The sequence below is a fragment of the Neoarius graeffei genome, chromosome 5 (assembly GCF_027579695.1).
Source record: "Neoarius graeffei isolate fNeoGra1 chromosome 5, fNeoGra1.pri, whole genome shotgun sequence".
NCBI lineage: Eukaryota > Metazoa > Chordata > Actinopteri > Siluriformes > Ariidae > Neoarius > Neoarius graeffei.
The window spans coordinates 73,880,213-73,904,149 of record NC_083573.1 but is presented as its reverse complement, the minus strand read 5'-3'; the positions used below and the strand labels follow the sequence as shown (position 1 = coordinate 73,904,149).

Below are 23,937 nucleotides of genomic sequence, written 5' to 3'. Positions count from 1 at the left end.
ACACCAGACCAATAACGATACCTACAGCCCAGGCCTGGGTTTATCGGGTTCAGAGAGATTGCTTCTGGAGCGATTTTTCCAGGCCTGGACCTGACTCGATAAAACATCTGACCAATCAGGTAATTGTTTACATGTGACATTGCCTGAGCATATGCCATTTTAACCCAGGCATCTTTGTACATCCTTCTTGCATCATGAAGACACGGAATACGGATTCACAGAAAATTTAAAAAAAAAAAAAAAAAAAAAAAAAAATGCATGGATCTTTTATTCACGGATATCTGATTTTCCATGAAATATCAAAAGTAAATTAATAAAGTAAACATATAAATGCAGGCAAGATATTTTAATTATGAACTTCAGCAGTCCAAAAAACGTAATTGTTTGAGACTTTTTAAATTTTTTAATCCGTGATGCATCATCCATACGAAATCGGTAACCAATCTGTAATATACTGAAACGTCTGTGACCAATCTGTAAATTATTAGCATCCGTATTAAAATCCGTAGCCACTCCGTATTTTGTATCCTTTATTATATTTCCATAGTCCATGACCTATCCGTATTATAATCAACCACCGGAGTATGTGATGGGTTATTTTGGAGTCCAAGCTGTACAGTATGACCTAGAATAATGTGCTCCTACTTGGGAAAAAAACTTCCATGACACTTCCTAAGTTGCATGCATTTATTTCCCTGAGTGGCAGGACCAACCGATATTATAGTCGGGATTATAGTTGTGGTGTGACTGCGCTAGACTGGAACTAAATTCAGGTATACGTATAGTCAGTTATCGGTGTTGTGGGACTGGACCCTTAGGGCCTCTGCATGCTCTTGCGACAAGGCTTTCGCAGATAGCTTTTTGCAGACAGTTGTAATTTATCGTTGAGCGGGGAGTAATAGGCGTGCACGATGTTATTCACCGCCACAACGCAAGGGGGCGCGAAGTCACGAAATCGCTAGGAGTAGTTGGTGGGTGTGGTTAGTGGAGTGTTTATCCTCCGGTTACTTATAATGACTAGAACTGGAGTCGTATAGATGTACGTACTTCCTCACTTCCTCGATCAACCGCTCTTCGTGCTGCTCCATCTTCGCTCGTGTTTTTAAAAACGGCGGTCGTGAAAACAAACCAAACCGGGAAAGTAGGGAAGCGGAAGTGTGTGTACAGCGGATGTAGAGTGGACCAATCAGAGCCCTCGTCTGCGACGCTGTCTGCGAGGCTTCTGCGGTGGTCACAATTTTTGGGAGGTGCGTGCAGAGCGTCTGCAAAGGGGGGGGGGGGAGCTACGCAGACGCCATCTGCGAGGACTGGGTTGTCAGCATAAATTGGCCTTTAGGAGTATATAAGTGAACTAGACCACTGCCTGCTTGGGCTGTCTGTCCATGCAGGGCTTTATAAAAGTTTGCCTCTCAGTTTGGAGATATTCTTAACTGAAGAAAGGTCCATGCACAAAGCTGGAGAAGATTTACAAAAACTGTATAAGCTACTGACATTTTCTTGTCCTCACAGGAATTCAGATGCAGAAAGACTTGAAAAGAAATTCAACATATTTAGGGCATCTCTAAACATATTGCAGGACTGAGAGTAGTGTGTTTTACATTACATTTAGCAGTGTTGTTCTAGGCTGTATGCAAATGCAAACAACTCATTAATGTAATTGGATTTGTGTCTGCAGTGGTCTTTTCTATAGCAGTTTCAATACAGTGCACTGAATATAGATTTGTATCCTTTTTTTATTATATTTCCATAGTCCATGACCTATCCGTATTTTGTCATGAACCAATGTAAAAAGCTCTCTATGCCCTACTTTTGCCCATGTTTTATTCCAGCTCATTACGCTCATTGGTTCCAATTAGTCCAGCTCAAGCTAAGATAAATTAAAAGGCTATGTGGTCCTGGGTCATGGACAGAGAAACAACAATAGCTATAAAAAAGCCCGGGTTATTATCTGTGGAGTTTCTCATATTCTTTCAGTGCGTGGGTTTCCTACCATCATAAATATGCCAGTATGTGGTCTGGCAACTCTAAATTGTCCCTAGGTGTGTGTGTGTGTGTGTGTGTGTGTGTACGGTGTCCTGCAATGGACCTTGTATCTAGTGTTAAATTGAGATGCATGTGGAAAATATCAACAAAAACAAGCTTGAGCATAAATATAAATTTTGTCCATAAATTTGAAGGTGCGAGTGGGCAGCCTATACATTTATCAAATAGATGCTATGATGGCTTGCATTGTCTATGCATTTTTTCACAATACTGGTTACTATGAGAGTGCACTTGAGATACTTGAAGGAAGTTCGATTTATCAAAAAAAAGAAATCTTCGTTTCTACAGCAACAGCTTCTGTAAAGCGTCTCTGTAGTCTGAATCATAAAGTGTGGAATAAAATACATAGGTGAGCTGTTTTTCCTTTCTTGCATTTGGTATGAAGAAGTGTTCAGTATACATTTCACTCATACAAAGAAAGACAATACAGCAGGACCAAAAAGGCTCAAATTATTCTTTTCTTCTGTCTTGTAGGTTCCGTTCTTGACCACTCCGTGTTGAAACCCACTTGGGTATGTGTCAAAATTTAAATCGCTTAATATTCACTATACAGTATATACATTCATTATGTATAGTGATAAAAATGGTACCGATTGTACACACTGTACTATATAACCAATCGCATGCGTTGCTTTTAAATCTTTTTTGCAATTTGAATATCTTTATTTTAAACCCAATTAGATCTTGTTCAAAGAAGCAGCAACAGTGTTCCGATTAAACTACTTGATAATTAGCGGGGCCTTTTTACAGCATATGTATGTGCTGTGCATCTGTGGTTTATTTGTGTGTTTACATTTTTTAACTCAAAAACACTCCCCCACAAATATTCATGCTCGACTGCATGTACATTCTTAATATAAATTATATGCCTGTTTTATAAGAGAATGGGTTCCTCATGTGGTCTTAGTGGGGTTTTTTCTTTGTTACTGTAGACTCTGGCTTGTACATTCCAGATGTGATTTCCTTACATTACATCAGTTCCCATTTCACCGAATTGGCCTTTTTAGCAGACACATCTTGTACATGTCTAGCCTGACTGTTCCGGAGGTGTTATTGAGAGATTTTGCCTCAATTTTGCAACAGAAAAGCAGCATAGTTTAACCAGAGCGTCAGTGACGCAGTAGCTCACACGGCCATACCATGAGAAACCAGACTCGTTTATAATTAGCCAAGTTCTTCTTCATGAGAACAATTAGATCTTCCAAACAAACCAAATCAATAAAAATCCATTGAAAACTCAGGGAGGAGTCGCGATTTTCCTCAAAGTTCATTAACTGGCCTAATTAGTAACCTGTTAATGAGAAATCACAAAACCAGGAAGTAACTTTTGTGCAGACTGATTAGATCTTCCAAACAAAGCAATCAGAATCAAAATCCAGTGAAAACTCAGGGAGGAGTAGCGATTTTGATGAATTGTGGGTGGACAGACGGCGGACGCTGCGTGATGGCAATAACTCGGCGCCCTACGGCCGATTAGGTAACAATGACAAACGCACTTGTTAGGTTCATGCACAAGAACTGCTGAAGTAAGCCACTCCGCATGTTTGTGTTTTAGATGCATGCCATTTATCATGCTGTTGGTTCACTAACAGGACAATAACTCTCATCTTACATTGTATAAATTTTATTCGTGCGCTATTAGCTACTTAATGACAATAACAATAACTGCATCCATCTCTACCCAGTAGGAATTTTATGATTTGAGCTTCAGTCAAAGAAAAATAGGGAACTAATTAAACTACTGAGTACTTGCAAGTAAAAAATTACTTCTAGGACAGATACTTTATTTTCCTATTTAATTATAAAATTAAAGGTAGACCGCCTTTCAGATTTTAAGTGTAGGTCAAAAAAGAATTTGCCCTGACACCCAATTATTTTTTTTTAGTGGACCGAAAGCTACTGAATTCGAATCACAGATTTCCAATTTTATTAGTTTTTTTTTTTTAAATAGAACAATTAATGAATTTAGGGCCACGTGGCTGTAAATTCTCCGCTATTTTTTTCTGCTTCACCATGACCCAATTCAAGATACTACGTCATGAATCACGTGGTGGACTTTCCCTGTTTGTGCAAGGCATTGTGGGATACAAATTTGAAATAGGAGAGGAAAATGGAGGACATGAATGAAATGTGAAAGACCGACTACAGTAATGGAAAGCGAGAAGAAAAGACATTGTGTTGTGAATGAAAGGAAACGCAGGACCAAACTAATAAATATCAGCGGTCAGTGAGTACCTCAGTGTGATCAGCTGTTTGTTTAGTGACATGATGATGTAACCATCAGTGCACGGTCAAAGTAAACCTGTAGATGGCAGTAATGCGACACTGGATGCCAGCTGCCGTAAAACCCAAAAGAACAAGGTGGTAAACCTGTGCATGGACTTCCTCTGTCTGCTTGACTGCGCAAAGCAAGCGATTTCATGCACATTATTTGCTAAGGAATCCCTTCAAATTAAATAACTTCCCAGTCACAGAATGGCCTGGTTTCTTTTGAGATATTGCAGAAATAAACATACAATGACCAAATTTCAGAGGGAACTAAATTTCACCAATTTTATGAAATCGAAAGGCCGTCTCGCTTTAAAGCAGCTCTCTACTCTGATTTTCCTACCTTGATCCTTTGGAAGTGCTGCTCCATGGCTCTGAGTGAGCGTTTGGCTTCCTCGTCATGGTCCTCAAGCTCTGCCTCTAGTCTGTGGATGCGCCTCTCCAGCAGGGCAGCAGAATGTGAAGGCTGAGGTGCTGCACATGGAGGACTTTCTCCTCCCCTTTCTCCACCTGCAGTTGCTGCAGCAAACATCAGTGCAGGCAGAGAGTTTGGGTGCCTACGGCGAAGAATCTCCTCCATTTCTTTCACCTGAGCGACAGATTTGAGGATATAAGCACTGGGAATGATCTCTCTTGTTGTTACAGAGATTCTTACAAACACAGTTGTATGTTAAAACGGTGTTTTTACTAAATACCAAACAGTTGCTAAAGAATGTATGGCAAAACATGCAAACAAATATGGCATATTAAAACGTACTCTGCTGTAGCATTCATGGCACAAACAGGAAACAATAAGTTCCCTTTTTACACATGCACGTTTACGCTGAAATTCGAGTGTAATTATTCAGTGTGAACACCAGCCAGAGTCAAAACCCTGGCAAGACTGAAGTGGCTTGAAGGAGGAAGAGAAAACAGCAGCTCAATTCCTGCTTAGGAAAGCAAGCCCAAAAGGCAGAAGTCTTGAATAAACAGACACTGCAGAGTGAGACAGCTGCCCCCCCAGCTGAGAGGAGCTCAAAGGATATGAGATACAGCTCTACCCATCATGTGTACCTGTCGCTCGAGATCCTGAATTCTCTTGGCCTCTGCAGCCCTCTCCTTCACTTTCTTCTGCTGCTGGTTAGTTTGCTTTGCTACCTCCATCTTCAGCTTCTCCACCTTAAAGAAACACACACACACACACACACGCACACACTACATGTACTGCAGTGACTCAACAGCATGAAGGACAGAATGATCACAATGACCCAACCACCCTCTGACACTGAGGAAATATTACACAAAAATCCCTTTGTGTTTTGCTGGTAGCAGGGTGCCACTGTGGAATTTAATCATGAGCAATTTGGGTAGTGGACCCTGCATACAAATGAGGTCACTAAAATGAATACATGTCTCATTTGTACAAAAAAAAAAAAAAAAAAAAAAACACTGACTTGCATTTGAGCCACTGTGCTGTATAGCAGTCTCATTTGATGGATGCTATAAGTAATATGTGAACTTCTGCTTTAACCCACATATAAAACACTAACAAAAAGGCATGGAAGAACAGCCATCTTACACAAATGGCAGACAGCGATTTAAAAACAAACAAACAAAAACTCCACACACTACTGTGTAAAGTATACACATATCTGATATGTGGGAGGGCATTAATAGCAACTTTATTAAATGCTAATAAGCCTGGAAAGCCAAAGAAGCCCCTTGTTGATTCAAAGCAAATTTTGTTTTTCTACAAAAATAATTATGAAATATTTCCCACTTCATACAAATTATATTTCTCCAAATAACTATATTTCACGAAACTAAACTCCAAGGACATTTATTTCTCAAACAACTCCTTCACCCAGAGAGCATAACCTCTCCGAAATATGGTCACTAGTGGACTGAGCAACATGACGACTGCTTTTGAATCTTCTGAATACAGAAACTATAATACATTCAAGAATGTTGTATAGCTCTATATAGTGAGCGGTTATGAAGAAGCCACCATAATATGCTTCCCACTCATGGACATCAAACAGCTAAAATCTGTACTTTCCAGTGTAAACCTTGTGAAGAGAAAAGATGTGGGCTGACTAATGATTCACAAAGGCTCTGGGGGTGCTGTGTATTCAGCACTGAAATATAATTAAGTAAACCAAAATGTCAAAAAGCCCCACAACCCTCACTAATCTCATGCACGCGCACACACTTTCTAGTTGGTAAATTTTCCAGAACGCAATAAAACTAAAAATCTGTGATTTGTTATTTCACATGAACATTTATTTATCACGAACAAAAGGACAAAGAAAAGATTTTCAATATAGTTTTACTGACCACCTTAATTGTATAGTGTAAATATAAACGAAGTTAGAATCTGATGCCTGTAACACACTCAAAAAAAAGCTGGGACTGAGACAAAATAAGACTGAAAAGATGATAGGAGATTCAAGTAACTCCATTTACAGTGGTGCTTGAAAAGTTTGTGAACTCTTTGGGATGACAATCCGGTGTGAGTGGGCACCCTGTTTTATTTAAAGAACAGGGATCTATCAAAGTCTAATCTTCACAACACATGTTTGTGGAAGTGCATCATGGCACGAACAAAGGAGATTTCTGAGGACCTCAGAAAAAGCGTTGTTGATGCTCATCAGGCTGGAAAAGGTTACAAAACCATCTCTAAAGAGTTTGGACTCCACCAATCCACAGTCAGACAGAATTCAAGACCATTGTTACCCTCTCCAGGAGTGGTCGACCAACAAAGATCACTCCAAGAGCAAGGCATGTAATAGTCGGCGAGGTCACAAAGGACCCCAGGGTAACTTCTAAGCAACTGAAGGCCTCTCTCACATTGGCTAATGTTAATGTTCATGAGTCCACCATCAAGAGAACACTGAACAACAGTGTGCATGGCAGGGTTGAAAGGAGAAAGCCACTGCTCTCCAAAAAGAACATTGCTGCTCGTCTGCAGTTTGCTAAAGATCAGAAGGCTATTGGGAAAATGCTTTGGTCTCATCCGTCCACAAAATAGAACTTTTTGGTTTAAATGAGAAGTGTTATGTTTGGAGAAAGGAAAAACACTGCATTCCAGCATAAGAACCTTATCCCATCTTTGAAACATGGTGGTGGTAGTATCATGGTTTGCACCTGTTTTGCTGCATCTGGGCCAGGACGGCTTGCCACCATTGATGGAACAATGAATTCTGAATTATACCAGCGAATTCTAAAGGAAAATGTCAGGACATCTGCCCATGAACTGAATCTCAAGAGAAGGTGGGTCATGCAGCAAGACAACGACCCTAAGCACACAAGTCGTTCTACCAAAGAATGGTTAAAAGAAGAATAAAGTTAATGTTTTGGAATAGCCAAGTCAAAGTCCTGACCTTAACCCAATCGAAATATTCTGGAAGGACCTGAAGCAAGCAGTTCATGTGAGGAAACCCACCAACATCCCAGAGTTGAAGCTGTTCTGTACAGAGGAATGGACTAAAATTCCTCCAAGCCTCCAAGGTTCAAATTGGTTGTTATCGCCGGGGTGGTTGTTTGAGGCTCTTTGTTCTCAACAGCCTTATAAAATGCCCCAATGGCTCAGTGCAAAATACAGCCTCTGACAACCAAGTCCCACTCCTGGCCTTCACGTGGCTGAACTGTTTCGTACCAACAGGAGATGGGGCGAAAAGCAGGTCACTGGCGCCTCAAAACCAGTTCTGGTGATGTGGTGTTCTTTGACTTATGGGTCTTTCTTTTCTTTGACATCTGAGTCTCCAACTCTTGACAGTTCTGTTTTAACATCTTTAGCTCGTGTACTTGTATGATTCGATCTTGTGTTATCCCATTTTGAACCCAGTCTCCCTGGATGCTGTGGAATTCCAGGTTGGTGTTAGGAAGGGCATCCAGCCGTAATACTCAGCTTCATATAGTGAATCATGGTTATTGTTTCTAATAGTGATAGTGAGTACAGGACCCCTAGAAATAGGGGTGTCGTCAACGGTAGAGTGGGTGTCAGGCATGGGCATCGCCAGATCGTCATCAAGCGACCACGCCAAAAGTTCCGGATAGCAACGCTAAATGTTGCCACTACGAAAGGTAGAAGTGGTGAGGTGGTGGAGACCATCTCAAGAAGTGGGATTGACCTGTGTTGTCTTCAAGAGATTAGGTGGAGGGGTGGCTCGGCCCATATGATTGTTGGTAAAGATTCCAAGTACAAATTTTTCTGGGTAGGAAATGAGAAGGGTACTGGTGGTGTCGGTTTTCTCCTTGCTGAGAGGTGGGTTGAGAGAGTTGTAGAGATTAATCGTGTCTCTGACAGAATCTCTACAATCAAGATCAACGTTGGTGTATCAATACTCACTCACTGTTCTCTCTGTGTATGCCCCACAATCTGGTCTGGATGAAAGAACTAAAGATGCCTTTTACGATCTGCTTCAATGTACTGTTTCAAAGATTGCTGACCCAGAGTGCTTATTTGTTTGTGGTGACTTTAATGGTCACATTGGAAGTGAGCCCTCTGCATATGATGGTGTACATGGTGGGTTTGGCTACAGTGAACGTAACATCGAGGGGGAGAGGATTCTTGAACTCTCTGTAGCCAATGACTGTCATCTGCAACTTCTTTCAGAAAAGGAAAAGCCACCTTGTTACTTACCAATCAGGAGGTGCCTCAACTCAGGTCGATTATATCTTGACTAAGAAACGTGATTTCAAATCAGTTCGTAATGTGAAAGTCCTGCCTAATGAGGAATGTGCTTCCCAGCACAAGCTGCTTGTTTGTGATCTCAGTCTTATTTTCCAGAAGCAACGGAAACAATCCTTTACTCCCAAGCTTCGTGTGTGGAAGCTGAAAGATCCTGTGGTGAAAAGAGAATTCCTGAGTGAGGTGAGGTTGGAAGTTAACAAAAGTCCCCATCCCTCTTCAGTGGATGGTCAATGGCAATTATTGAGAGACAGCCTCCTGAAAGTCAGTGACAAAATCTGTGGGTACACTAAAAAGGCAATTGGAGAAAAGAAACCTGGTGGTGGGATGACTCTGTCAGTTCTGCCATTGAGGAGAAAAGGTGCAGGTGGAAAGCCTGGAAGAAGGGTGGCAGTAAAGAAGATTACCTGCAAGCTAAACATATAGCTAAAAAAAAAGCAGTTTACACGGCAAAAAAAAAAAAAAAAAAAAAAGAGCTGAGGTGGGCAGTTTTGCAAATGTAGGGAAAGGTGATGAAGATATCTTTCGAATTGCGAAACAGATGAAGAAGATAAATAAGGATGTGGTGGGTGAGTGCTGTGTCAGGGATGATTGCGGAAACCTCACACTCAGTACTGAGGCAAAAGCGAAGGCTTTGAAAGATCATTATGAGCGATTATTAAATGTGGAGTTCCCTTGGTCAGTTGATGACCTGCCGACAGCAGAACCAGTACTTGGTCCCCCCCATCCTCATTAACACTGAAATGATGGCAGAGGCAATCAATAAGATGAAGCAAAGCAAAGCTCCTGATCCCTCTGGCATTGTGACCGAAATGTTAAAAGCCTCGGCTGAAGTCAGTTGCCCACTTCTCTGTGACCTTGCAAATGCCATAATCACTGAGAAAGTAATTCCAGACGATTGGAACATGAGTCATATAATCAATCTGTATCAGGGCAAAAGTGATGCTTTAGATAGAGGAAGTAACTGGGGGCTAAAGCTAACAGAGCACGGTCTTAAGGTAGTCGAGAGGGTACTGGAGAAGATCATTCGTTCACTGGTGGAAATAGATGAGATGCAGTTTGGTTTTGTACCTGGCAAGGGTACCAACGATGCCATTTTCATCTTGCATCAGCTGCAAGAAAAACATCTGGAGAAAAGCAAGAACTTGTATCTTGCCTTTGTTGATCTAGAACAGGGGTTCTCAACCTTTTGCAACCTGGGCCCCACCAAAGCTGGTTCATTGCAGTTGGGGGCCCCTCTTCTCGCCCCGCCCCCATCCCCCCCAAACACACTCACCCGCAGTGACGCCACCCGACCTACAGCACCTTATATCGACCGATAGATAGATAGATAGATAGATAGATAGATAGATAGATAGATAGATAGATAGCCCTGGGCTAGATTATTATTATTATTATTATCATCATCATCATTATTATTAGTAGCAGTAGCAGCAGCATTATCCATAGTAGACTAGCAGTAAGAAAACAACAAAAACAACAAATTATTTGGGTAGAGCTGAAATGGGGAAAGCAAAAATACAGTGTGGGGTAGTAGTCTTTAAAAAGACTGTTTGGGTTTTGCGCTGTATCGATGGATTGATGATAGTAGACTAGCGAGAGTCGGCACAAGTTAACTCGGCAAGAAACCAGACTAGTGTGTGTGTGGCAAGCACTCACACGGTGGCCACGGTATGCAGACTCACTCACGTGACGTTGCGTCATGTTCGCGTCACGGGCTTAAAATAACCTACACACAAGATTTTATGATAGATTGATGATAGATTTTATAATAGTATTGATTTGTATGTAATAGTCCAATGTCCTGCATTTTGACATGGGTAAATGTGTTGCATCTGCTTAGCTACTATAGCCTGTTAGCCCCAGATTTTTTTTTTTCCTCCATACATGAAGCCTACTCGCGACCCCCCGGAGTACCTCCGTGCCCCAACAGGGGGGCGCGCCCCCCGGTTGAGAACCACTGATCTAGAAAAAGCTTTCGATCGTGTCCCTCGTGAGGTACTATGGTGGGTGATGAGGCGACTGGGTATACCAGAATGGCTAATTTGTACTGTGAAAACTATGTACTCAAAAGCAAGGAGTAGGGTCAGGGTTGACAACTCCTTCAGTGACAGTTTTGATGTCCAAGTCGGGGTCCACCAGGGCTCGGTATTGAGTCCTCTGTTGTTCATCATTGTTCTTGAGGCCTTGTCTCGTGATTTTCGTTCTGGGTGTCCTTGGGAGCTGCTGTACGCTGACGACCCCGTACTTGCATCGGATTCCTTAGAGGGACTAAAGCAGAAACTGAGTTCTTGGAAAGCTGGAATGGAGTCAAGAGGCCTCCGTGTTAACATGCAGAAGACTAAGATCATGATCTCCGGACTAAACCTGGAAACACTGAAGGACTCTGGTGAACATCCTTGTGGTGTGTGCAGGAAGGGGGTCGGTGTTAATTCAATCTACTGCACTGGCTGTGCCCACTGGATTCACAAGAAGTGTAGTGGTATCCGTGGCAGATTATGGCCAAATCCCTCTTTCAAGTGCAGCAGATGTCTTGGTAAAGCCCGTCCCATCGATCGCAGACCACTCGACTCCTTGACAGTCGATGACCATCAGCTTGCAGTTGTCGATTCTTTTTGCTATCTGGGAGATAGCATATCTGTGGGTGGTGGCTGTGAGGCTGCCACAATAACCAGAGTCAGAGCTGCCTGGGGGAAGTTCAGGAAGCTGATGCCGATACTCTGTGCCAAGAGTCTGTCCCTGCACACCCATGGCAAAGTCTACGATAGCTGTGTTAGGGGGGCCTTGCTTTATGCTTGTGAAAGCTGGCCCTTGAAAAGATCTGACCTGGCACGTCTCCCAGAGGAATGAGAGGGCCATGCTCCGTTGGATGTGTGCTATTAAGCCTACAAATAACATCCGTTCACATGACCTCCGCCTGAGGCTAAACATAAAAGATCCTGATCTAGTCCTCAGGCGGAACCGTCTTAGATGGTTTGGCCATGTCCAGCGGAGTGTGTCTTGGACCAAGAAGGTCTGTTTCTTCTACGTGCATGGACGTAGGACACGTGGAAGGCCACAAATGAGCTGGCAAGAGGTGTTGCGAGAAGATCTTAAGTTATCTGGACTAGATACCAGAGATACTGCTAAATCGCGATTTGTGGAGGGAAAGAATAAATACCATGTGCCATCAAACCACATTGGTGGAAACATTGACGTAAACGGATAGTGAGTAAGTGAATGAGTGAAGCCGGTGTGCAGGACTGATCAACAGTTACCGGAAATGTTTAATTGCAGTTATTGCTGCACAAGGGGGTCATACCAGATACTGAAAGCAAAGGTTCACATAATTTTGCCACTCACAGATATGTAACATTGGATCATTTTCCTCAATAAATAAATGACCAAGTATAATATTTTTGTCTCATTTGTTTAACTGGGTTCTCTTTACTTTTAGGACTTGTGTCAAAATCTGATGTTTTGGGTTATATTTATGCAGAAACAAAATTCAAAAGGGTTCACAAACTTTCAAACACCACTGTAAAGGAGAACTGAAGTCATTTTTAAACCTGCTTTATTTCTTCATTAATGTGTTATTTAATTACGTTTTCCATTTTAGTACCCTTATATCATGACTCGTACTGGCAACTAATTGCAATTAATATTATACTTATCGGCCTATTCGTTTTTTAGCCATGTTGAATGTAGGTCGTTTGGTCCACGGCAGGCGTCACTTATCCGCACGATCTTCACGAGACTTGTGTGAGACTTTGAAACATGAAGTGTCAGCCAGGTGTTAGTGCCGCCATTTTGAAAACTGTTTTCCAAACGAAATATTGCACGAAAATGAGTTTAAATGATGACTACTGCCTACTTTTTTCCAACTTTCCTGACTGCTATCAAAACAAACAAAACTTCCGGCTTGATTACATCAGCATTCGAAAGAGGGCGTGTGCGTCTTTTGACAATGTTGGCAGATGTTGGCCACTTTGATTTCTGCTGTACGTTTTACTTCCGTCAGACGATGTCTCGCACAGGTCTCAACGAATCTCGTTCACAGCCGTTGCTTTGGCATATGGACTGATATATTACATAGCATATTTCAAACACTCATAACTTGCTATAGCAGTGACAAATAGCTATCAAAAATGCATTCCTATATTTAATAAAATGAGATAAATAAAATTTTGATAAAAAAATTTTGCCTTCAGTTCTCCTTTAAGGAGCTTCCACTATAAGCAGGTTAACTGGTAACAGGGGAGGGTATCATGATTGGGCAGAAAAGGAGCATGCACCAAAAGGCTTACCCTGTGTCCGAAATCACTTACTACTCACTATATGAAGGTAAGTCAAAAAGTTCTAAGACAGATGTTATAATTTCAAAAAGGTATGAAAGACAGCCCCCAGAATTCTACAAAGAAGGAATTCTCCAATGGAAACACCATTTACAGAAGTGTTTAGACTGAAATGGAGGATATGTAGAGAAATAGCTTTGTTAGTTTCATAAATAAAGATTTTTTTTTCAATTTGTCTTAGAACTTTTTGACTTACCCTCATATAGTGGACTATATTAGTGAGTTTGCCATTTTGTAGTGCTGTCCAAATGTACAGTGAGAATTATTACACCCTATATAGTGCACTCATAGTATCCCACAGTGCACTGTGAAAAGTAGTGTACAACCGATGGTCATTAACCAAGCAATATATACCATCAAGCATTGTGGTTGCATTGGGGGGGGGAGACCCCTGTAAGGTTACTTTACAGTTTACCGTGCCATGTATTCAGAAATACTGTAGGTCATGTGGTCTATGAACCACTTCTCTTTGTATTCATGCATGGGTTAGGTAAAGGTTAGGTCCTTCACATACCGTAGTTCCAGCGGTACGGTACATTCCCCCATGCATATATTTATTATTTTGAAAACCCACCAGCCAACTGATCTGGCACGTTTTAATTGTGCGACAGTAATGAAGTAAATAACGGTGCAGTGGAGTAGTGTCCGAAAGTTTTTTTTTCATTTTACCAATGAGCTCACTCATTTTACCAATGAGCTTCATTTTACCAATGTCCTCTATATAGAATTCCCTAGATAGTGAGTAGTGAATGAGTGATTTTGGACACAGCGTTAGTCTCACACTCACCCCCCCCCCCCCCCAAATGCTTGGACACACCCAATTCAATGGTCTAATTCATGTCTTAAAAGTAATGAGGGATGTCGTTTCTCTTTACTCAGTTGAGCGGTTCTTGATATAATATTGGTTACTACAGTCGTTGAACAGGGCTATATTTTTATCTGTACAATTTTAATCGAAAAGGCACAAAGCACACCTGTTAAATGAAAAGCATTCCAGGTGACAACCTCATGAAGCTGGTTAAGGTAATGCCAAAAATGTGCAGAGTCATCAAGGTAAATGGTGGCTACTTGGAAGAACCATGTTTCTTTCCTCACTTAACACTGTTGTAAAAAGGCATGACAACGCTCACTTTGAGGTATAATTTAAAAAAAAAAAAAATTGCTTTAAATCAGTATAATTTATGCCATCACCTTGGCCTAATCCAGTGGTTCCCAAAGTGGGGGGGGGTGCCCCCTGGGGGGGGCGCAGAGCCATTGCGGGGCACGGATAGAATGAATGAATGAATGAATTACACTGCTAGCATAACATGGAGAAGTTTTTGGCAGGGGGCGCGGGCAGCGCTCGAAACTAACGGTGTCCCGACGTCCCGGGGACCATAAAAAATGTCATCGGGACACAAAATTATTATATCTGGGACAATCCCGGGACAATGGAAAAAATAGATCTAGAAAAAAAGTTCTACATTAATATTATTTACAAAGCCGTAACACATACGTAGACATTCACCTAATTTGTCAATTTTAAAACGTTAACAGCGAAAAATACATAGTAGCTACACTTTCGATGCCCCTGCATCCGTAGGCTACAGAGCAGCGCATTCTGTTCTAGAATCTTCGGCCGGAGTCCGCATTATATGGACTTGGAATGGAATTGCTAGCGCACACGCTGCGCCGACTCTGGCCAGAACAAAAATGCTGAAGTGGTTGAAGCGGACCGACCGCGGGGAAGAAACTGAAAGCCCAGACATAACGTCTCCGGGACCTTCAGGATCCAAAGTGTCATCGCCTGGTCTGCAGGCAACGCTAGCAACTGAATGAACTTAATGAACACTGTTAGACACGTTATAAAATACAACAGGAATGATGTGGCTGGATAACGGAAAAAATGGATAAAATGGATAACGGAAAGTTCATAAAATGGATAACGGAAAGTTCATAAAAATGGATAACGGTAATGGATAACGGAAAGTTCATAAAACGGATAACGGTAATGGTGAAAATGATAAGTTGGCCTTATAAGTGCCAACAGATGTTCAAGGTATAAGTAGATGAAATGAACATAAAAGGGGTCTTATTTTCAACTAAAGTGTACTGCAGATGTAGGGAGTTGAAACATTTTCTGAATGAGCTAGTTGGCCCCTTTAAATAAACGGGTATCTATTCATACAGTGAGATCGCCAAAGTTTAATAAACTGAAAATGCAATAACTAATTTTGAAGTAGATGATGTATAGGACATGTGTCGCTTGTGTCTTGTGACTTATTGTAAAAAGGATATAAAGGGTTCAAAATCGCATAGTTACAAATATAATAGTAACTTCATATGATAATATTAACCACTGGTTATTTCAGAGAGGAAAAAAATGGGGACACTATTGCTTCCATTCGGGACAATACAACACAGAATTCGGGACCACTGGGGGACACAAAGAAAAAAAGTTAATTTCGATCCCTGGGCGCGGGGCTCCCACATAAACGCAAATCAGAGGATGAAGCATCGCCAAATGTGCTTCCAAAGCAAGTTCATTCCAAGGCAAAGACAAGAAAATATGACGACACATATCTTGTCTTTAGCTTCACCTGTCCAACGGTGGGTAATGAGGAGAGACCGCAGTGTGTTGTCTGTCTTAAAGTGCTAGCTTGTGACAGCTTGAAGCCGAACAAGCTAAGACGCCACTTGGAGACAAAACATCCAGAGCACAAAGACAAGCCAGCTGAGTTTTTCAGACAAAAACTCGTAAGCCGTGCTCAACAGTCCCTATTTACTAAAGCTGCATCCGTGCCCGCAAATGCTCAATTCGCCTCATATAAAAGTTGCCTACCGAGTGGCACAGTGTAAAAAGCTGCACACAATAGCGGAGGAATTAGTACTTCCCTATGCTATGGACATGGTATCAACTATGCTTGATGACACTGCAGCCAGCAAACTAAGGGCTATTCCTCTGTCCAACACCACCATCGGCAGGCGCATTTATGACATGTCAAAGGACATAGAGGAGCAGCTTAATGACAAAGTGCGTGACAGCCGCTTTTCTCTTCAGATGGATGAAGCCACTGACAGTAACAAAGACTGTTTATTAATTACTTACGTCAGATTCATAGATGGAGATGACATGAGGGAGGAATTGCTTTTCTGCAAAAAAGTTACTGGCAGAGCCACAGCAGAAGAACTGTTTAAAATCATTGACTCTTACTTGAAAGAGGCCAACCTGAAATGGGAGGACTGTGTGGGGATCTGCACTGACGGGGCGCAGGCTATGGCTGGGAAACGGGCAGGGCTGCAAGCACTCATCAAGCGCGTCTCCCTCAGTGTGCAGTGGACGCACTGCATGATACACCACGAAGCACTGGCATCTAAACAGCCGAGTCCCGAGCCGAATGATGTAATGACAGACGTTATTGCCACCGTCAACTACATCAAAACACGACCTGTCAAAGCCTGGATTTTTTCGGCACTGTGCGAGGAAATGGGCTCCGACCACACAGCTGTTCTGTTTCACAGCGAGTCCCGATGGCTGTCACGTGGGAAGGTGCTGTCCAGGGTCTTTGAACTGCGAGATGAAATCCGCATCTTTTTGAAGGAAGAGGGCAATGATCTGGCCCACAAATTTTACTGTAACAAGTTCCTCATGAAACTTGCATACCTCAGTGACGTGTTTCTGAAACTCAATGAAGTGAATTTGCAGTTGCAGGGCACAAATACACACCTCCCACATCTGGCAGATAAAATCACATCATTCACCAGAAAACTTGAGATGTGGCTGCAGCGAGTGAAGGTTGGAAATGTGGACTCATTTGAGAACCTGAAATCATTCACTGAAGACAACAAACTGCAGAACACAGTGATCCCATGCATGAAAGCACACATCTCTGCCCTTCAGAACCATTTCCAGAAATAGATGCAGGATCCCAAAGAATATGACTGGATCCGTGACCCCTCCAGTGCAACACCACCTGCTGACTCCAGCACATCAGAGGAGGAACATTTCATTGATGTCACCTCTGATTCAACAATGAGGCTGCAGTTTCAGTCAAAGACACTGGCTGCATTTTGGATTGGAGTGGAGAAAGATTACCCACTGCTACGTAAGAGAGCCCTGGCCATACTTCTTCCTTTTGCCACATCCTACCCATGTGTGAGAGGTTTTTCTGCTGTGGCCTCAATCAAGACAAAATACAGATCAAAGCTGGACATTGAAAATGAACTCAGAGTGGCAATCTCAAAACTGCAACCCAGATTTGAGAAGATCTGCAGCATGAAGCAGGCCCACACCAGTCACTGAAAAGATGCGAGGATTAAAGGTGTCATTTTTGCACAACAAATCTTTAGGTTTTTGTTTTTTTCTTCTCAGGGAGTTGGTCATGTTTTAAAACCCATTTTTGCAGAGGGGCAATGTTTGAAAACTGCATTGATAATGTTGAATATTAAAAAAAAAGAAACCTGTTACACAGTTAAGGTGCTTGAAAACAGTTATAATTATATTGCAACCTGTAGTTTATGGCAGTTTACTTTTATTTGTTCAAAAAAGGTTGAGGTTTGTATTAATAAACTGCAATGGAGTCTGAAAACAAAATGTGTATGTGTCCCCTGTTTATCTTTTTTTTTTTTTCTCTTTTTGTCGGGGGGGGGGGGGGCAAAAATTTTCTTATCTACCAAAGGGGGGCCCAGCAGAGAAAGTTTGGGAAACACTGGCCTAATCATTTAAATGGTCAAATAGTTTCAGCTCTCACAAATGTCCTACTCTTATTTCAGAGTCTAGTTATTACTGATAATCCATAAAACGGGCATTAAAAAATAATATTAATCAATTATGGTCCTTTCAAAGCCTCACAAAAATGCTAAAATGGGTCAAGCAGAAATTGATCGACACTCCTGGTATAAAGGGTTATGGCAAAACCGTCCGAGTTTGAGCATCATCTAAAGCCTCATTAACTAAATATCTATTTGGACGGCATGAAAATTATAGATCAAAACAGCTAAATGTACAGCTACATTTAGTCTAACCACAACTGGTCAATTTCTGCTTCGGTGAGGAATCTGGCAAAGAGTTAACTCTCACATTCAGATTTTATTGAGTGTCATGTGATGTCAGCACAATGACAAAGTGTAATTCATCAACAGTCTTTTACACACCAGGCAAATGAATGAATTCAAAATCAGATGGCTGGGAAAAGGTCAGTAATTAATGTAGTAAGATTACCACCTCACCTGCTCAGTTAGTCTCCGGGTCTCTGCAAGGATGTAATTTATTCTAATTCCCATGGGTCAACTGGTTCTTAAGGGAGGGATTAATCAAAGGGACATCACACCTCCAGATTTTATTGAGTGTCATGTAATCAAGGCTAAAGGCCTTATTCAGGTGTGAACCATCAGCATCCATTTACACACCAGGCAAACTAATTCCATCAGATGGCTGGGAAAAGGTCAATAATGACTGTAGTAAGATTACCACCTCACCTGCTCAGTTAGTCTCTGTATCTCTGCATTGGCTGATCTGAGTCTGGCTGCGTCTTTGTCCAGCAATTCCTGATTCTCAGCATACCACTGCAGTCTCTTCTTCAGCACAGCCACCTCTTCCTTATGCCTTTCCTGCAGCAGCTTCAACTCAAATCCTTTATCTCCTAAAACACACGACCACAGACCCACGCTGGAAAATGCCACATAATTCACCAAGGATAAATGTGCGGTTTGAAACACCCACACCAGCCTGCTGTACCTGAGGTAGAGATCACTTGTGCTTTTGCCAGGTCCCTTTCCTTTTTCATCATCTGCAAATCCACCTGCAGAGCCTGCTTCTCTTGTTTCCACCTGCGGCTTTCTTCCTGCAGCTGCAATTCCCTTCTCTGTACACACACACACACACACACACACACACACACGCTCTAAGACAAAACCAGCCATTTTTTTTTTAAAGAGCTAACAATTACAGGGTGTTTCAAAAAAATCTGATATTATTTGAGATGTAAATATCCCAGAAACTACATAGTCTAGGCAAATGAAACTGAACAGGCTTAATGGTGAGCAATATAAGATTTATTCCTCAAAATTTGAATGAGAAAGTCAAAAAAGGTATGTGGATTCCATGAACGATTTCACAAATTTTCAGTATGCACACCGCCTGAGAGAGACACACAGACAGCCTTCCTCTTTTAACTTTTTGGGCCGTGTTCAAATCTGCATTGCAGTTGGTGCATTTTTAGAGAATTCTCTCATAAATGCATGCTGCAGTCTTGTTCGACTGTGTTCAAGCATACTCTAACACACAAAACGCCTTTTCTTTTCCAGTGTATGGCATTTCTATACCTAAAAAGATCAAAACAAAAAACATTAAACATAAAATTTTGACCCGTTTCCACACACGGTGTTAAAATTTGAGGTCAACTGAATGAGAATTGGCAAAAGTTATTAGATTATGAAATTATATCAAATTTTTTGAAAACACCCTGTACATCCAAGCAAATTACCTGTGCAGCCTGCACCTCCGCCAATAGTTCAGTAACCCGGTATCCATGCACAGCAGTGTCCATACTCCCCACTGTCCTCTGCTTACTGCTCTTATTTAACTGTTCCCTACAAGATATTGGAGGTTAAGGCAGATTCTTGTGTGATAAATTCCTATGAATTAGAACCTGCATAGAAAGACTCAGTCTTGTATTCCAGAGTCCTGCATCATACTTTCTATAGAATACTAAAATCAAAACACACAATATTAAATATTTTAAACTCTTTAAACACTTTAGTATATTCCTAAATAATGAATTATGATAATAAAACAGGACTGGCATGATCTACATCTCATATGCCTCATGAACTGGCCACTCTAGAAATATATATATAATACTAATATGCTTTTCAGTCACCAAGTTCAACATAGACATTTATATTTTACAAATTATAATTTACAATGCTCAGCGTAAATGAGTCCACCCCCTTTGAAAAGTAACATTTTAAACAGCATCTCAATGAACACAAACAATTTCCAAAATGTTGACAAGACAAAGTTTAATATAACATCTGTTTAACTTATAACGTCAAAGTAAGGTTAATAATATAAACTTAGATTACACATTTTTTCAGTTTTACTCAAATTAGGGTGGTGCAAAAATGAGTACACCCCACAACAAAAACTACTACATCTAGTACTTTGTATGGCCTCCATGATTTTTAATGACAGCACCAAGTCTTCTAGGCATGGAATGAACAAGTTGGCGACATTTTGCAACATCAATCTTTTTCCATTCTTCAACAATGACCTCTTCCAGTGGCTGGATGGAGAGTGATGCTCAACTTGTCTCTTCAGAATTCCCCATAGGTGTTCGATTGGGTTCAGATCAGGAGACATACTTGGCCACTGAATCACTTTCACCCTGTTCTTCTTCAGAAATCCAACAGTGGCCTTAGATGTGTGTTTAGTCATGTTGGAAAAGTGCACAACAACCAAGGGCACGGAGTGATGGTACCATCTTCTCTTTCAGTATACAGCAATGCGTCTGTGAATTCATGATGCCATCAATGAAATGCAGCTCCCCGACACCAGCAGCACTCATGCAGCCCCACATAAGGACACTGCCACCATCATGTTTCACTGGAGGCACCATGCATTTTTCTTTGTATTCCTCACCTTTGCAACAGCATACAGTTTTGAAGCCATCAGTTCCAAAAACATTTATCTTGGTCTCATCACTCCAGAGTATAGAGTCTTCATCTCTGTCAGCATGGGCCCTGGCAAACTCTAGGCGGGCTTTTTTGTGCCTGGGCTTCAGGAGAGGCTTCTTTAGTGGACAGGATCCATGCATGCCATTCCTCTGCAGTGTATGCCGTATTGTGTCACGGGAAATAGTCACCCCAGTTTGGCTTTCTACTTCTTTAGATAACTGCAGTGAGCTTGCATGCCGATTTTCTTCAACCCTTCTCATCAGAAGACGCTCCTGTCGAGGTGTTAACTTCCGTGGACGACCTGGACGTCTCTGTGAGATGGTTGCAGTTCCATCTTTCTTAAATTTTTGTACCACTTTTGCTACAGTATTCTGATAAGTAAAGCTTTGCTGATCTTCTTGTAGCCTTCACCTTTGTGGTGTAAAGAAATTATTTTCTTTGGGGAATTCTGAAGAGACAAGTTGAGCATCACTCTCCATCCAGCATCCAGTCACTAAAAGAGGTCATTGTTGAAGAATGGAAAAAGATTGATGTTGCAAAATGTCGCCAACTTGTTCATTCCATGCCTAGAAGACTTGGTGCTGTCATTAAAAATCATGGAGGCCATACAAAGTACTAGATGTAGTAGTTTTTGTTGTGGGGTGTACTCATTTTTGCACCACCCTAATTTGAGTAAAACTGGAAAAAAAAAAAAAAGTGTAATCCAAGTTATATTATTAACCTTACTTTGACGTTATAAGTTAAACAGATGCTATATTAAACTTTGTCTTGTCAACATTTTGGAAATTGTTTGTGTTCATTGAGATGCTGTTTAAAATGTTACTTTTCAAAGGGGGTGGACTCATTTACGCTCGGCACTGTGTGTCATGTAAACAGTAATGGAAATAATGTCTTCATGTGTGTTGCAGAAATAAAAGCCAGACCACAATGTGTCTGTAGGTTTACATCCTGTGACTGATGTTATGGGACATTGTTTTAAAAGAAAGAATGCCATGATGACAAGACTCACTTAGTGATGGCTAATTCAGAGAGCAATCTCTGATTCTCTGCAAACATGGCCTCTTCATTTTGCTTACTTTGTACCTGGAGCGCCTTCAACTGCAGGTACAATTTTTCATTCTCCTGCAAAGTCAAAATCATTTAAACCAGTCAAGAGTTTAGTGTCACCAAAATGAATTTAAACAAATCAAGTACAAGGAAGAGACCGCTTTAAAATATTACGGGCTGAACCAAGGAATATAAATTGCATGAAAGAACAAGTGTGCTCCGAGAGCACAATATCCCCCGCTGGCAAATGTATTCATGCTATAAGTGCTTAATACACCCTTATGAAATTGTCAAAGTACAAGTTTGGTAATCAAGGGCCATAACTCTGGTAAAACGCAACTGAATTGAATGAAATTGCAATACGCGTATTATCGACATATAACAAAGAATCCTGTCAAGTTTCGTGAAATTCCTCCAAAAATTGAGAGAGGAGTTGATTTGAGAAGGCGAGTACCCTTCCCGGGATGGATGGATGGACAGACAGACGGACATCGCCACGACATAATCCCCCTTCGGACCTTTCAGCCAGCGGGGGATAAAAATGTACAAAAAAACAAATTTACTCCATTAAAGCCACAAATTCAAAGGAGAGGTACAGTATGAATTATCAGGACACATGTATTCATTGGCATATTAATTTCCTGAACTCTCAAATTATCTTCAGCTGGATTAGTTTTAGACAGGAAGTAAAAATTACTGTAAGTACTTAATCCACCCACATAGTCCAGTATGCTGCATCTTAATTCAAATGTATGCCAAGTGCAGAATTCTTAGCGCTCCAGCAGAGACAAGCTTACCAGATGGTAGCCTTGAATTAGTGTCTCCTGCTCCTTCATCTCCTTCTCAATCAATCTCAGTTTTTCATCTCTTCCTGGTTCCGAGGTCTCACCAAAACTCCATCTCTGCTGCTTGCTTGCCTCTTCTGCACTGTGCAACTGAAGGGCACGCATTTTATGACATACATTAAACTTGTTCATATAAAACAAGCTATAGGAACAATCTTTTTCAAAATTCCACAGTACACTCCACAGACGCATCATCTTGCTAAAAAGCAAAGTCACTTCTGATTCAGGTGCAACATGTTAATCTTAACTTATTTTACTGAGGTAATTATCGAACTGTTGTATCAGTTTTAATAGACAGGAACACTTAAACATCTGTACTTAGACTACCAAAATACGTCTGATGTAAAACCAACACATTTTGTTTAATCATTATACCAAAGCATTGTTGAATTCTTGAACCGGATTGGTTATAAGGTATTGATTAATTTTGTATAACAGCATGGTTGACAGTAGGACTAGCTGTAAGGTAGCGCAAAGGTTTTTAATAACGTGCTTGTTCTGGTACTTTATTATTTGTATAGTAACACCTAATTCACACAAACGGGTACACCAAACACTCCACGTAATCGAAGCTTAAAATAAAAAGATGTTATTGAACGAAGAAATTTTTATAATTATTTGCCAAAGTGAATAATGGTGAACAATAACAGAGACAAAGCTGAAGTTATTATTCAGTGATATTTACTGAGCCTAAGGTGGATAATTGTTTTAGTATAAATACACAGGTGATTATTTAAAAAAAAAAATCATATAAAAAAAATTTCAAATTTCAAAAGCAGCATGCAAATGTAATCAAGGCGTGCGCAGACTTGTCACTTATCTATGCTGAGTCACACAAAATACTTAAAATAAGTCACAATTCCACCTTACCTATAAATAGTTTCAGACCAAACTTTGTAGCATCTTTACTACATTTAGGAACAGCATTTTCTTTCATAATTTATAATTCTCTCTCTCACAGCGACAAAACGATTGACCACCATTTTGCCGAGTCGCTTGAGATGATTATCGAGAAATAACCCGAATCTTTTGACCAATCAGTGCATGCGATTTTCTTTAATCACCTACATAT

At 41.0% G+C, this 23,937-nt stretch overlaps 1 protein-coding gene across 4 annotated transcripts in view; it reads right to left on the bottom strand.

Annotated features, from left to right (window-relative positions):
• cep162 (centrosomal protein 162) overlaps window positions 1-23,937 on the bottom strand; it is a 92,056-nt gene that overhangs the window by 18,180 nt on the left and 49,939 nt on the right. For all 4 annotated transcript variants that reach the window (XM_060922359.1, XM_060922362.1, XM_060922361.1 and 1 more), the window contains exons 16-22: window positions 22,818-22,955; window positions 21,983-22,095; window positions 19,782-19,887; window positions 19,034-19,160; window positions 18,775-18,938; window positions 5,365-5,469; window positions 4,655-4,900 (exon numbers count right to left, since the gene is read on the bottom strand). In XM_060922359.1, coding sequence (XP_060778342.1) covers window positions 4,655-4,900; window positions 5,365-5,469; window positions 18,775-18,938; window positions 19,034-19,160; window positions 19,782-19,887; window positions 21,983-22,095; window positions 22,818-22,955 — 999 coding nt within the window. The remainder of the gene's footprint in view (window positions 1-4,654; window positions 4,901-5,364; window positions 5,470-18,774; window positions 18,939-19,033; window positions 19,161-19,781; window positions 19,888-21,982; window positions 22,096-22,817; window positions 22,956-23,937) is intronic.